General features: G+C 37.5%; 1 protein-coding gene across 2 annotated transcripts in view; it reads left to right on the top strand.

Moving 5' to 3' along the window:
• JAKMIP2 (janus kinase and microtubule interacting protein 2) overlaps positions 1-16,938 on the top strand; it is an 86,281-nt gene that overhangs the window by 41,977 nt on the left and 27,366 nt on the right. For both annotated transcript variants that reach the window (XM_026696109.2, XM_087924498.1), the window contains exons 2-3: positions 1,839-2,105; positions 12,822-13,319. In XM_026696109.2, coding sequence (XP_026551894.2) covers positions 1,884-2,105; positions 12,822-13,319 — 720 coding nt within the window. In that variant the 5' untranslated portion in view covers positions 1,839-1,883. The remainder of the gene's footprint in view (positions 1-1,838; positions 2,106-12,821; positions 13,320-16,938) is intronic.

Raw genomic sequence — 16,938 nt, 5'->3', positions numbered from 1 at the left:
GGGGTGGGGCCAGTCAGAGGTGGTATTTGTCGGTTCTCTGAACTACTCAAAATTTCTGCTACCGGTTCCCCAGAACTGGTTAGATCCTGCTGAATACCACCTCATGTATCCAAGAAAACTAAGATTGAACTGTGACAAAAACAAACAAACCACTCCATCTCAGCTACAACTTTTAAAAGAACAGAACATTGCTCTAAGTTGTTACTTATAATGAGCAGCAGCTGTTTGTATGATGTCAAAATGTACATAAGTCACAGCCCTCTTTTCCTCCTGTTGTAGATGTTTCTACTAGTAACTGTAATCCTTCAAAGGAACACGATTAGTGCTAGTTGAGGAAATGTATAGAAAAGCATGCATAAGCCTCATAGTTAAGAAACCAAGATGCACAAAGCTCTCTTGGCCTTTACCTTTCTTCTCCCATCCATTTCTTCATTGCTGCCCTCTATTAGTACATCCATTGCTTCAGCTGCATGCATAGATGGTGCATAGAAAAGCACACTTACTGTATACCTTTAAAATGACAAGTAAATGTAGCTGGTTTCTTATGAATCACAGATCTGTATTCAGTCTTCCATCAACTCTACAATTAATTAAGTCTATCAAATAATTTACTTAAAGCTAAATGACTCTCACTGAAAATCAAGGAATGGAAACCTAAGTCTCTTAAATATATATTTAAAAACTTCATCAATCCAAATTGTATTTAACATTCTTTGGTAATTGAAAACCATATCTATTTCCTTGGTCGGCCTTTTTGAATTCTACTTCAACTCTGAAATTGATACAGTGAGAAAATTCCAAATATGAGGCTAAAGACCTGTACAAACCATGCTGAAATAGAAAGTTATAGAAAGTTGCTGCATTCATTGATTTTTTTTTTCCTGCCATTCAACGTGTCTGATTCTTGAAGACTGCCTAGACAAAATCCTATATTTCTCTTTGGAAACCATTTTCACAAGTGGTTTGCCTTAGCCTCATTTCTAGGGTTGAAATAAAGTGACTGGCCCAAGCCCCCCCAGCAGACTTTGTGCCTAAGGCAGAATGAGAACTCATGGTCTCCTAGTGTAGCCACTATACAAACTGGCTTTCTTACATTTAGAGACACCATGGATATAAATGCAATTTGATTTATTGTATAAATGAAAAAAAGAAAAGATATGGACATAGAAGCCACCAATTGTTTTGTTTTGTCTGTTTGCTTGTTTCTATCTCCTTATTAATACTAGAACTGACATATTGTTAATCCTATGCTGAATGTCTATGGAGATCCTCAGTCATCCAGGTCATGGTTGTCCCAAAGGTGCTTTTTCAAGAGGCAACTGGACTTTCTGGTTTTTCTTTGAAGATGTTTTGCTTCTCATTCAAGAAGCTTCTTCAGCTCTGACTGGATGGTGGGGAATGGGTCTTGGAGAAGCAAAATGTCTTCAGAGAAAAACTAGAAAGTCCAGTTGTTCTTGAAAAAGCACCTTTGGGATAATTCTGTGCTGGTTTTGCAGTGTATTATCTCTAGGGAAAGAAACAAGATTAGTTTTGGTGCAATAGGGCAGTCCACTAGTCCTTCCTTTAGTCAAAAATAAAATATTATTGTGGAAAATATTTTTGTTATTGCATTGGGGTAATATTTCTTCCAAAGACCAAATGTTCAAAATTGTTTATTTGCTCAAATAGACTGCAACAATCAACTTACTTTGGCTGATACTATAAAGATAAGCAGGGTAGGCCTAAATGGATACTTGGATGAAATTCCAAGCTGTGAATTTTGCAAACTAATTGTGATCTTTTCTTTGTTGTCAGTCATTTCATTTTTACTAACAAATATACTGTATCGTTTTTGACAGGACTGCCCAAGGAGCTAAATGAGAAGATGTAATGTCACCTTGTAGATGCCACAACATGTTGGATGGAAAGAAATAAAAAAATGGATATTTCAATTTGAAAAAGGATTCTCACACACAGATTCGCAATTGCAAACAGCCATGTCCAAAAAAGGACGCAGCAAGGCTGAAAAGCCTGAAGTACTGATTATGTCTTTACAAGCTGCCAATGAAGATCTCAGGACTAAGCTGACGGATATTCAAATTGAGCTTCATCAAGAGAAGTCTAAAGTGAGTAAAGCACTAGTAGCAAATGCCAGGGGATTTAAATAGTGGTTGCATGGCTAATTATGAATTAAAAGTTTCCTCACTTCATTCTGGAAGAGAGGAAGAATACTAGAAAAATACATTTTTATTTATTGCTGACATTTGTCCGAGTAAACATAAAGGGGAATTCAATCAATGAATTACAGCTGAGTCAACACTTGTCTCCAGAGCATACTTGTTTTTCACCTATTGTCATTCTACTGTGGCTCAGTTACAGAAAGATTCCTGTCTAAAATTGGAATATTTTTTAAAAGATTCAAAATGGAGTGTAATGTTTTTGTTACCTGTTGGGGGAAAAAAGGATCATATAAAGGATCACACAAAACAAAAATGGGGGAGGAACAATTTCCTATAAGGAACAAATAGGAAGATTGTAATAAGTAAATATAGAATATAAGCAGCACTTCCTCATAGTTCCTAGGAAAACAGAAATATGGGATTCTTGATGTCCTCTGAGCTTGGTTGTTTTCTTGAAGACATTTCATTACCAGCCTAGGTAACATCATCAATGCATGGGTAAATAGAGTTGCTTATATTTAGCAGTCTTGCTTGGAGAATGGTTAGGCAGTGGCTTTTTCCTTCTTAATCTGAAAACTTTGCATACATACTTTTTAACATCTCTGTTTGCAGAAAAAGTGTTCAAATGTTTCTTGAAGTCATTTAAGTTTTTTTTTTCCTGTTTGCACTTTAGGAGGTTTTTTCCATTTTTCCCTACAGAACTATTCTAACTCAGAAGTTTGTTTAAATGTATGCACTATGTGCTGGAGCTTCTCCATAGATTTTTAGATTGCTGTCTTACTGTTTCAGTTTTAATTTCTTCACTGTTAGAGCTTCTAGAATATATTGATATTTAATTGGTCTATTCCTTCTTCCACCTGCATAATATTTCCTGTACTACATAACTTCAAACATACTTGAGCCATTCTTGTGTTTAATGACTGACAAACATTCTTCAAATGCTTTGCCAGTAGCAATTAGACCATTCAATTTTTGTTTCATCAGTCCAAAGAACTTTGTTCCAAAGAATTTCTAGTTCATTAAGACTTTAGAAAATGACTTTTGTGATGAGTCTGAAGGAAATGTTTTCTTTTGATAATTCTCCAACTAAAACATTACTTGGAATACTGCATTCAGATTTGGCTGCCATGATGTAAAAAAGATGTTGAGACTCTAGAAAGAGTGCAGAGAAGAGCAACAAAGATGATTAGGGGACTGGAGGCTAAAACATAAGAACGGTTGCTGGAACTTGGTATGTCTAGTCTAATGAAAAGAAGAACTAGGGAGACATGACAGCAGTGTTCCAATATCTCAGGGGCTGCCACGAAGAAGAGGGAGTCAGGGTATTCTCCAAAGCACCTGAGGGCAGGACAAGAAGCAATGGGTGGAAACTAATCAAGGAGAGAAGCAACTTAGAACTAAGGAGAAATTTCCTGACAGTTAGAACAATTAATCAATGGAACAACTTGCCTCCAGAAGTTGGGAATGCTCCAACACTGGAAGTTTTTTAAAAATATGTTGGATAACCATTTGTCTGAAGTGGTATAGGATCTCCTGCCTGGGCAAGGGGTTGGACGAGAAGACCTCCAAGGTCCCTTCCAACTCTGTTATTCTATTCTATTACTGTATAGTGGATAAATACTTCAGTGTCCATTAAACTTTACAGCAGGGCATTTGCACCTCTGGGTTCTTTTTGACAGAATATCCTGTACAGTAACTGTCTTCTACCCTATTCTGAAACTGTTGTTTGAGAAAAGGCCGGTCATTTAATAAAATGTGAAGAGGCTGGATGTCCATGCAAAATATTCAAGAAGTTGACTTTGCTTTCCGGCATTTCACCCAGTTGGAGCAAGCAGAGGTGACCTATGTAAGGCACTTCTCAGCTGGGAAAGTTTAAGGCGTCTAAGGTGGCTGGAGATTTCCTTGGGAGACTTTCTTTCTGGAACGCTTAGAAAGTCACCTTTGTTTTGGCATAGGTGACATATCCTTTTATGCAAAGTAAGAGAAATAGCTTTCTCCTTTCATCCCCTGGAGGAAGGAAAAGATTCCTTATAGGCTCTATACCATTCTGTTATTGTTGAGCTATAAGACAACAGGAACCTTCACTTACTGAGTTTTTCAGTAAGGATAAAGTAGAGATATGAAGAGAAGGTTTTGTGAAATGTATTTATTTATTCATTCATTCAATTTGCATGGCGCCCATCTCAAACCAGTGACTTTGAGTGCTGAACAAGCATAAAAACAATTAAAACAAGGTATGATGAGAGGCTTTCCTCTTCAATTATCTGTCATTCACTTTATCCTACCCCCCACCAGAGTTTTTCAGACAGACAGTCCAATCCTTTGTCTGGCTTGAATTCCTCATCTTTTCTTAAAGGTTGCATTCAATTGTGCATTGTTGTTGTTATTGCTGTTGTTAAATAAGACAGCATTTGCAGAAATCTCTTGTCTTCCTCACTTAGTCTTTGTATCACCTCTGCATTCTCTTTTACCTCATTTTGCTTTGTGTATGGATCATGCTATTTTAGTAAGAGTCCTTCTTTGAGGGGCTGTCATCTTCAGTCCTTCAAACAACAAAATTGGTTTTGAGACTATTCTTGCTCTTTTGAAGTAGATTTTTCTTCTCCTTTTTTCCAGAGAAAGGTAATTGACTTCTGTGACCCAGACTTTTTCATTCTTTTGCCAGTAATCATTCTTTTTCTGGGAAAACAAGCCTAAGCCACCATTAAACTCCATAATTGAGCAGCAGTCTTTTTAGCTTGCACAGAGTCTTTCATCATGAAAACCTTTAAGGGTTGGTTATTTATCAAAGTTACCATTTACCTCAAAGGACAATTTCATGGATATCAGTTTCTTGTACTGTAGGACAATTGGGATGAAAGAAAGTTGCTCTTGTGCTTAGCTGTAGCTACAGGCTAACATACCCCAGAGTACTGCTCATTTTATCCTTCCATAAGACTATCAGGGTTCAATTTGCAGCCCATTTTAATAACAGAAAATCATGTCAAAAGAGTAGAAATCAGTGCATAATCCTGCACATTATCTACACATAGAAGTTCTGTTACAATCCTGAATGGCTATTCATTTTTTGTCATTGATATGAATGTTTTAGCACTTAGACAGAATTTGGCTGATTTATTTAAAAGCTATGGGTTAATTGCCCAGATTCTAGAAGGCACGGGTAGGAGCTGATGAAGGATTTGATGAATGCTGCATTTTCATCTGCCCAGATAACTTTTATACTAAGAATTAAATATAAAATAAATTTATTTTCATATTATCTCTCTGTTTATTTACCACTAAAGATGTTTGGACTTTCTAGTTATAGGAAAGAGATTGAAATATTTTCAGTGCCAGGGCAACCAAATCTGCATGTAAGAGGACATTGCTTTGGGTTAGTGGAAGTTTAAGTAGAGAAGGAAAAAAATCTTATTCATCACAGTTAGTTTTTAATTTTTGTAATGATGAGAAAGCTGCTCATGGATAGCAATCTCATGTATTCTGAAACAAAAGATTTTCCTTAAATTGTACTGCTGGGCTGCATCCACCATTGCCCAAGCAAATCTTCATTCATGCATTTTTCATTCTTTTCTTCTTAACTGCAGTTTCCTAAATGAACTTTGTTTAAGAGGTTCCCCCAAATCCTTAACAAATGTGACTGTGTCTAAAGAGCCAAAGCTAAATGTCAAGAGAATAGAATGACTAATGTTTTAAAGGCCACACAGAGATATTCTGTCCTTTCCTGTCCTTTCACATTTATTTGTTTATTTGGCTGCCCAACTCTACAATTGCAAAAACAATCATACAAAAATCCAAATGACAGAAGAAAAAAAACCATTAATGCAGGACCTGCCTCTCTAAACCTGAGATTTGAAGAAAGAGACAGGTTTCAGGGCTCTTGAATCCATGTAAGGTGGGAGCCAAAGATGTCTTGAGGATGGGATGTCGTTACAGAGACAGGCACTCCAACAGAGAAGATAGGTTGTATTCATCAGGTGACACTATAATGAGTGGGACCTGGAGCATATCAACAGTGCCTAATCATATAGCTGGGCAGAAGCCACAGGAGACATATGGTCTTTTAGATGACCAGGCCTTTATTGAGAACCACTATAAGCAAATGCACTCCTATTTAGTTTAAATCCTAATACCACAAAAATGGGTGCACACTCATTAACTAAGAGGAACACATAAATATATGGAACACAAGAAAGCAATGAAATATATAGAAGAAGAATATCTAAGCTAGTAGTCGTGTTATAGCTATAGCCTTGGCTCAGAATCATCCCTTATTGTAAATGTTATAAAAATGTACAAAGGAAAATTAAGCAATTATTTTTCATCCATTTCTTTCCTTGTTAAAAAAGAGTATAAAGTTTTTTCAAGGAACTCAGAATAATCTATCAGGAAATCTCCCCATTTTATGTCCATAAGGACTTTTGAAAAGGGTTAGATTAAAAGCAGATCAGCATTCATTCTGCAGAGTCAATCCTGAACCAGTCAAGACTCCTGGCTGTGGGCAGAGTTTGTGTCAAGCACCAAGGAAATCAGTAGATTTAGGCAGTTCAAATGAGTATAAAGATTTATTGCAAGCTTAAGTTCTCAACTAGAATCTGGCCAAGTGACCATTAAGAGAAATGTGTAGGGGTTAAGAATAGAAAGGAATTCAAGGTGGCTGGACTTAGATCTCCAGCAGATGCAAAGGGACTCATGACATTTGACCCCTCCTTCAAGCTTGGCCTGGTCATCTCCTACAGTTTGCCTGCAATACCCATTGTGTCACCAGGCGCTTTAAATTAGATGAGGGAACTGCTTATCTAATCATTGTTTCTAAGACTAGGTGATGATAAATGGGAATTTTTCAGCCCATTGGAAAATGTGGAATGTGATTGAACTAGAGAAGGAGGCTGAAGAATTATGACAAGATTATCTAATAAAATAGATAAGCAGAATGCTAGTCAACCTCTGTCTGACTCAAAACCTAAAGAATCTTCTAATACAGATTGTTAGATGGCTGACAGTGTATTTGGAACTATTTATTGTTTATTTATTTTGATGTTACAGTGTTATATTTTGTATGGCTTTAATTGTATTCTAATATTTTAATGACTTGTACAATATAAACCTCTATGAGTCACAGGATTTGGCAGAATATATATACATAAAATAATCTGGAGTGTCCCCAAATTCACAGCAGTGAACATATAAATTGTATTGACAATCAGAAGCTGATTATCACATGAGTTATATTGACAGAGAGCAAGCCTTAGGAGACAATTTGAAGAATAAAAGAAAATGGGGACCTGCTGAAATTACTCAAATTAGAATGAAATGGAATGGAAGACAGGCAATAAAATCAAATATGGTTATAAATAATATATATTTATATTATTTAGGGTTATAAATATATTTCGAGAACCTCCATTGCATTGCAGAAGTTAAGTAGCTATACATTCTTGTTCCTGATTATCCTGTTTATCTCACCAGAGACAATCACATTATCTTTCATACCATGTTTCTCCAACAATATGCCCCCCCCCAATAGGAAGACCCAGCATGTTTTCTAGGCATAAGGTGAAATTAAGCACCTCCCCCCAAATTTAGGCCTAGTTTAAAACATGCAAAATTTGCTGCAGACGCAGGTATGGTGCTGGGTGCAGGCCAGGTCAGCAGGCAGAAAGGCAGCGGTGGCAGATGGTGTGGATGTTGGCCTCAGTGGTGGTGGGGCATTTTAGGATTCATCATAGGATTACTCCCAAAGGAGGGGAGTGTATTTAAGAGGGTGAACCCTCCTTTGGGGTGGATCCTTTGGGAGAATCCTCTGGGAAGCTTGGTGCTGAGGGTCTGTAGGGTGATACCCTTTCTCTTCTGTTTGGATTGGAAGGTTTGCCTCTGCTCGAAGGGCAAAATAAATAGATGGTTCCCTTTTTAAAACTACTGGGAAGGGTGGGGAGGAAGCTGCCCGGCCAGTCTGTATTCTTAGGGAACTGACAGAGGGAATGAGAGTAAAGAAAACTTAAATAGGGGGAAAAGGTCCACGGGGAGATTTTGGGTGGCTGGAGCAAGAGGAGAGTGCCTGACCATACAAGGGACAAGACCATGACCTGAAGTTCTGGGACAGGAAGCAAAGCGAGGTGTGGCGGGGGGAGAGAAACGATCACGTCACCCTTCCACCGCCACTTCCATCCACCCAACCCCAAAAGACTCACCGACTTGCAGGACCTTGTCGACGCAGCTGCCGTCAATCAAAGTGATGCCCCTGCGGGAGGGCAGGCGGTTCTCATTGGCAGTGGGATCTGTTTCACCGCTGCTGCTGCTGTTGGAGATGGCGCTGGCGAAAGAGGCACCAGCGCTGGTGGAAACTGTGGAAGTTATGGGTTCCCCACCCGAGAAGCGGCTGAAATGCTGCTGGTGGGGGAATGTGCAGCCCTCCAGATACAGCAGCGCACGGGCAGAAGGGAAAGCAACAGCGGCGGAGGAAGCATCAGCGGTGGGCAAAGTGCCCCACTGCCACCAAAGCTGACATCCATGACACTGCCGCCCGCCTGCCCACTGACCCGGCCTGCACCCGGCACCATACCCAGGTTTGCAGCAAAGGTGCTTGGAGGGGTAGGGAACTCTCCACGCTCCACCATGTTCAGCTATTAGGAGCGGTTGGTGGCGAGGCATGGCTGCCCGCGAGGCACTCTAGGCAAGGGTGGGGGAGAAAAATTAAGTCAACCCTGAAAAGACGGCCTAGCCATTTTTTCAAGGGTCAAAAGAAAATAAGGCCTGGCATTACTTTCTGAGAAACACGATATGTATGTCTTCATTCCTCTTCTCCACTCTCATTCCCTTCATGTGCAATACTGAATTTTTCTTCCAATAAAATGTATACAAATATTTTTCTTTTAATAACCTGATCAATTGTCTCTAACTTGCGTATGTCTTCATTGGTGTCTGTACTGTTTCATAAAGACTTTACCATGACCAGTGTATAACAGCAAGGAATCTTTCATATGACTATGGGTTCTGAACTATAGCTGGCAACCTTTGTCCTCTTTGGCCATGCTTCTGCTAGTCCAAGCTTCTGCTCAAACAGGAAAACCTGTTTCATTTGAGACAAATGATTGTCCAATTTCATCCTAAAAACCTCCAGTCTTGGGGCATTCACAAATTCTAGGGGCAAGTTATCCTACTGTTTAATTGTTCTCACTGTAAAGGAAATTTCTCCTTAATTCCAGGTTGCTTCTCTCCTTGATTAGTTTCCATCCATTGCTTCTTGTTCTGCCTTCTGGTGCTTTGGAAAATAGGTTGTCCCCCTCTTCTTTCTGCCAGCCCTTCAAATATTGGAACACTATTAACATGTCACCCCTAGTCCTTCTTTTCATTAAACTAGACATGCCCAATTCCCGAATCACCATTTATGTTTTTAATCATAGGAGAATACTTTAAAAAATCATAGCAAGAGGTTCAGTAGATCTCAAGGAATGTGTCCGGGGAATATTAGTTATCATGAGCTCCAAATTGTCTAATCTTGAGTTAAAGATAATTAAAGAAAAGTTTATTCCTAGATATATACCTACTCAAAAATATTGGCCATCTAAAAAATCAGGAATGTTTAAAAGTGACGGAAAATATAAAACAACAACTAAATGATGATGAAATGAAAGTAAAATATAAACTGTTCAATTGGTGACTTTCTCCATACAAACTTTTTATTATGGTAGGGAATAAAAGTTGGATGAAGAGAAATTAGGGTTCCCAAGTGATAATATAGGCGAAGAGACAGTTATCTTCTTGCCACGGTTCCAGCATGGCATTCTGGTTATCTTGCTGTCATTTTTTTTAATGCTTTGCCTCAGCTAACCATGTGATAAATGTCATATCTAGTCTAACCTTTAGGTAACAGTTTTTTTCCTTTCATTTACCTGAAACCTGATGGCAAGCCTCCTGCAGTGTGTATAAATCCCAACCTGAAATTATGGCTACAGTTTCCACTCCCTCTCTATCAGTCCAAAAGCAACATACAGTAGATCGTGCTTCCTCCATACGGAGTTCAAAAGAATCATAATGCTTGTCCCTATAAATATTTCATGGTACATTTGAAAATAACACAATGCCTTTTTGCAAGGTAAGTGGCTTTCAGCAACCTCATGAGGGTAGACCACAAATGCAATGCAGCAATCACAAACACAGTTCAATAATGGAAAATTTCTGGGACACCATTTTGACTTAACATTAAGGCTGACAGATTTCTGTAAACATTGTTGGCTGGGAAAAGGACCTTAATTATATAAGATGTTTCTTTGTCTTTTGAATAGTTCAACAAATTGAGCAATACTATATAGTTAGGGGAAATGGAAGTTAAGAAGAAATGATGAAAAGTCTGACAGAAAAAAATGCCACTGATAATTTCAAATAAATTAACTCAGTGTGATATGGGGGTGAGGAACCTGTGACCTTTTAGATGTTTCTTACAGTCCCAAAGATCACCAATTTAGATCTTAACTTTACCATCTGAATCTTTGTGGAAGACTAAAGAATTACCAGATTTTAAGATTTTAATTTTAAGATGATTCAGCAGTAACCAAACAGAAACACACATACTCTCTCACACACAAAAAGCACCCATGTACATATCCCTCCTCTGAAATCTCAAGAGAGTCAAGAAAAACATTCAGTAGAGTATATCTATTGTTACTACAGTAGAAAATAGATAGTTCATATAAAGTAGGTTGAAATCTTTTGTTCTATGTTTCACTTTTGTGGATATTTAATTTTGTAGTCAAGCCTGAGAGATAATCCTGAGCCAGTTCTTTGGACAATGTTTATAAACTGGAATAAAGATCTAATTCTCATTTTGATCTCAAAGTCTTATTTCTTTTTTTTTAAACAAAGACCTATTTTAAATAAATAATTATGATATAATATTGTATTCTAAGAATTGGTCCTTTTTTGTTGGAAAAAAAATGAAGTCCTTTTGTGTATGTGTTCCTTTAAATCAGTCTTGACTCTTGGAGACTACATCAAAATATCTGCAGGTTTCTTGGCAACATTTTTGGAAATTCTTGGCCTTCTCCTTCCTAGGACAGGGGAAAAATGGCCCAAAGTCATCCAGCAGACTTTGTGCCTTAGATAAGATTCAGAACTTGCTGCCTTTTGGTTTATAGCCCAATGCGTTTAACCACTAGACCAACTGTCTCTCAGCCTCCTATTTACTATATTTGAAACCATTTCTCAGATAATGCTTTGAGGAAAAAAAAAATTGTTTTGGTAATGTGTTATTTTCTCAGTCCTGCCATCTCATGAACTTTTGATCATATTTTTACTTTATTTTTTATTTATTTATTTGATTTGTCAATCGCTTACAAGATAATAGGTAAAAGAATAAACATGAGTATGAATACAGGAAATAGATATGAATAAATGGGGACAATAGGACAGGGACAGTAGGCATGATTGTACACTTATGCACGCCCCTTACAGACCTCTTAGGTGTGAGGGTTTGAGGATGGTAACAACAGAGTCAGGTAGTGCATTCCAGGCATTGACCACTCTGTTGCTGAAGTTATACTTTCTGCAATCAAGTTTGGAGCGGTTTACATTGAGTTTGTATCTGTTGTGTGCTCTTGTATTGTTGCGGTTGAAGCTGAAGTAGTCATTGACTAGTAGACATTGTAGCAGATAATTTTGTGTGCTACGCTTAAGTCCAACTGTAGGCGGCGTAGTCCAAGCCAACATTTCAAGCCTGGTGGTGTAGAGTATTCTGTTGCGAGCAGAGGAGTGTAGTACTCTTCTCGTGAAATACTTCTGGACATGCTCAATTGTATTAATGTTCGATATACAGTGCAGATTCCAGACAGATGAGCTGTATTTGAGTATTGGTCTAGCAAATGTTTTGTATCCCTAGTTAGCAATTCAATATTACCAGAGGAGAAGTTTCGTAAGATTAGATTTACAACTCTTAATGCCTTTTTGACAATGCTGTTACAGTGAGCTCTAGTGCTTAGGTCGTTTGATATGAGTACTCCAAGGTCCTTGACAGAGTGAGGGTTGTCAGTGAGGTCTTATCCGCCTAGCTTGTATTTGGTGTACTGATTTTTTTACCAATATAAATGTAGGACAAAGCATTTGTTGGTCGAGATTTGGAGTTGTCAATTGTTTTACCATTCAGACACATAATCAAGAAGGACGGTAGCATTGTCAGTGGTGTTGTAAAGAGAAATGTTATTACATTCTCTGAATTTTTATATTTAGGTGTTTTCAATGAATGGATACTAAAGGAAAGATTATTTATGGGGATTATATAATCTGACATTTTAAGATTCATTGAATTTGAATATAAAATAACACCAACAGAAAATTGCATTGTGGGTGTATAGATCAGATCTAAAGTTCTGTATGAGTTCCCCAAAATTAGATGCAAAAAGATAAAATGTGTATTTTTCATAAGGTATGAATTAATACATTTTAGTTATAATGTGCACTCTTCAATTAAGGTTTGGTTGAACACATAGGACTTTGTTACACTTCTGAACTTATTTGTAGCCTCTTTCGTAACTAAAAGTTATTTGCAATTGTGCATCAATTACAGCGTGTGTGAACATTTATAAAACTGGAGGTCCCATGTAATTATAAACTTAGGATGATAGTGCTGCTGGTATCCATTTTGTCTTTTTTTTCTCTCTTTTTACTCTGTAGGTGAACAAACTTGAAAGGGAAAAAATCCAAGAAACAAAGCGGATCCGGGAATTAGAACAGCGCAAACAGACAGTGCAGATCACTGAACTCAAAGCTAAACTCCATGAGGAGAAGATGAAGGAGCTACAAGCTGTCCGGGAAAACCTTATCAAACAGCATGAGCAAGAAATGGCACGGACGATGAAAATCAGAGACAGTGAAATCCAGAGACTCAAGTCAGCACTGTATGCATTGCGAGAAGGGAGTAGTGATAAAGTACGGACAGCCCTGAGCATTGAGGCTCGTGAAGAGGCCAGGAAACAATTTGACTCTGAGCGCCTTAAACTTTTGCAAGAAATTACTGATCTGAAGTCTGCCAAGAAGCAGGTGGACGAAGCCCTGAATAACATGATCCAAGCTGATAAGATTAAAGCCGGGGATCTCCGGAGTGAGCATCAGTCCCACCAGGAGGCAATCTCTAAGATCAAGTGGGAGAGTGAGAGGGATATTCGCAGGCTGGTTAGTAACGTGTCTAAATATCCTGCCATATTTATGGCTCAATGTGCATAACCTTTCTTGTGATTCTCATTACACAATGCGCAAAGATTTTGATTGCCAAATTTGAGAGAGCTGCCCTCCAAAGCTATTGTGCATTATAAGTATGTTATAATGCAAACTTCTGTGTGTGTCAGAATTAGCCTGTAATATCAACATAAAGAAAACGTATTAGTAGTTTATCTTTCCAATTGTTACCAGCACAGGACATTTTAACAGTCAATACTTAGGTACAAAAATTGCACTGAAAAATAAGAGACTGAGCTAAGAATAAGGATTCTAAAATTAAAGAAATGTGACCATATTAGCTTGGTGGAGGGGGGGAAGCATACTGTGTCCACTAAAAAAGACATAGCTATCATCATGCATCCTATTGACCTAGCTTATGCTATCATTGCTTTGTGCTGGTACCATATGCATTTAGTGACAATAGAAAATTCTCAATGAGTATTGCTCAAAATCATGGGTGTTTAAACTAATATATCAGCAATTGTGTACCTTCTTGTCTTCAAAATGCTTTCCCACATGCCATTAAAATTTTAGTCCTATGTTATACTTTAGAAAAAGTGCCATGGAATTCTGCACAGTTGTTTCTCAGAAAAAAAAAAACACCAAATGTTTTATTTCTCTCACAACTTGTATGTGAGATTTGGTGCCTGAGTTTTGAATGACTTGCTGTTGAGGAAATCTTTGGAGTTAAAACCAACAATTCACTAATAATTTAAACATACTGGATGGAGATCTACATTAAAAAAAAAACTAAATAGGCTGTATTTTCTTATTCCTTATATTAACCACTAGACCAAACCTTAACCATTAGACCAGGGGTGTCAAACTGACAGCCCACAGGCCAGATGCATCATGCACAAGCCACACCCACCTCAGCTCCACGAAGGGGGAAAACATTGTGATACGTCATGTGATGGCAACATAACGCCACGAGTTTGGCACTCATGCACTAGACCAAATTGGCTTTCCAATTCTATTTAAAAGATGTCTTGAAGTTCTACGTAGTGTTGCCTGTTTGTCTGCATCCAGCAATAATTTATTTTTACTGAACTCCCATTATGTGTTTTCTTCTTGCTCTCACAAAATATTGACATATTTTTCCTACAGTGATCTTTGCCACTGTTGTCACTTAATTATGTGGAAAGATTTGCTAGTGTACAGTGATGAACAATTACTCATTAGAGACCTAAATAATTTATTTTCAGATTAATTTATTCACCCTTGAGGCCTCTCATAAGGTACTAGAAATGAACTGCTAAATTCAATAAATTGAAACACAGGTAGCTGATAGGAAAAATATTTTCAGTTGCATCTCTTCTAGGGCTGAGTTGAAATGGAGAGATGTATATTTCATTAAGATGTCACCATCTTTGAATGTATTTATTTGTTTGCTTGTTTAACCAACATATATAGCCACCCATTCCAGCAAATTATTCTGGGCAGTGAATAGTGATTAAAAATAAAAGCAGATACATATATAGTACAAACAATTAAAGACACAGCAGCCAAGAAAACTACAATAGGTTACCTGGGCAGGAGACAAATCACTTCACTCACCCCAGGCCAGAGTACACAATGAGGTCTTTACGTCCATACAAAAGGCCAGCAGTATCAGAGATAACCTAATCGCCAGAGGAAAAATGTTCCATAGGGAAGGCATTAGGGCAGAAAAGGCTCATCTTCTGGGCCTTATTCAGCTGACATTTTTTACCTGATGAGACCCAGATGGTGCTCATCCGGCTGGACCAGATATGCTGTATGGGTATAGATGGCTTCTTAACTCACTTAACCCTGTGCCTTCAAACATCTTAAAGGTCTGAAATGCCCTTGAAATATCCTGACAGCAATAGAACTCATGAAATAGTGAAATCACCTGCACCAAGTAAACTGGCTTCATATTTGTGCCGATTGAAGCTTTCAAATGCTCTTCAAGGGCAGCCTCACACAGAGCATGTTGCAGCAGTTTAGATAGGAGGTCATTCCTTTTTAATTATTGCTTGTACTTGTAATAAAAGAGTGCAAAATTATGCCCAGAAAGACAGCTTTGGGGGTAGAAGAAAGGAAATGTGTCCCATTTGTTAAGACAAATAGGCCAGCTCTCTCTTATGCTAACCACGCGAGTTTAATTGATTAATTGGGGCACAATGTGAGATTCTACTGTGCAGTTAAGCAGGAAGTTATCTGAATTAACGGAAGAATACAGAGATAATATTTTCAGCAAAATAGGTCTTTAAGTATATATGCTATTATCACTATATCACTTGTAATGGAATCTCTATCTGTATGTGTAACCTTTCCACATTTTGTTTGGACTAAGTTGGACTATAGCAAAAGTGCAATGCTAATCAGTAACTGTACTGCGATTAAGTTTAAAACTTGGGGGTGTGTGTGTTTGATGCCCAACAAGCTGGATAATTAGAATTTCAGGAAATACCCTGGATGCATGGCTTTAAAGCAGAAATGCTTACAGCTCAGCTAAACTCCTGCTTGGATTGTATACATATTTTGGATTAAGAAAACCCTTAAAATTGTATCAAAACTTTCACCTAATCTTTCCCCAACATAGTGGGGCCATTTCTATAGGAGTTAATTTAGTACTTAACTCCTATTCATGATATAATTAATGATCTTTAAAGTTTATCTTTAAAGTTTTAATGATCTTTAAAGCCCAAATAAATAGAAAAATAAATAGGACTGAAGCATCTAAAAGAATACCTTTATCAGCCAGAAGTACTGCTGAGATATTATATATCAATCAGGAAATAAAGTGGTAGTTCTGTTCTTATAATACAATTGTAGATAACAATTTGAAACGTGTTAATTTAAACTCTGTGTGCCAGATATAAATTGGTATTTTTTATCAGGGATTTTAATATGGCTGATCTGAATTTGATATGCATTGTCAGATTTGAGCACTGTATTTTACTATTATGGGCATGACAGTATTTTTATCATTTGCAGTTCCTGCTGTAGTTGTAGGATGGTATGTTCACCATGTGATCCCTGATTAGCTGGTATCACACAATAAATATATTGTTTCCAGTAAAAACAAACAAAAGGCACTCAAAAGCCAGAAATTGGGAATAATTGCTGGCTACAAGTATTGAAAAAACATGGAGTACTAGAGGATGGGAAGTTAGATTTAAATAAATTATCTGCTTGGTTATTTGTTGCTAGTTTAAAGAAGATTTTTTTCTTTATTTAGTATTTTATTTCAATTTATACTTTATGGTTTGGCTTGCAAGACAAGAAAGACTTGGCTACAACCAAAGCCATTCTTGTTCAGAATAATCCATATAGAACTGTAATGACTGATCTTTTCAAATGTTAAGCAAACTTTATTGCCTTCACTGAAACATCAAGAAGAAATGCTGAAGTCAGCCCCAACTTCTGTGACTGACAGCAGGGATATAGATCTGGATTCAGCCCTCTTAGGCATAAGTTTCCATTGAGAAAGATGTGCAAATGATGAAATGTGCATTGCAACATCATAAGAAAATTATATTGTAGTATAAAAGTGTGGAGCTTGGATCTTAACATCACAATGCATATTTCACCACGTCGGTAACATCTT

The sequence above is a fragment of the Pseudonaja textilis genome, chromosome 2 (assembly GCF_049901715.1).
Source record: "Pseudonaja textilis isolate UNSWEBS1 chromosome 2, rPseTex1.2, whole genome shotgun sequence".
NCBI lineage: Eukaryota > Metazoa > Chordata > Lepidosauria > Squamata > Elapidae > Pseudonaja > Pseudonaja textilis.
Note: the sequence above shows the minus strand (reverse complement) of the source record. Positions and strands in the feature narration are given on the sequence as shown.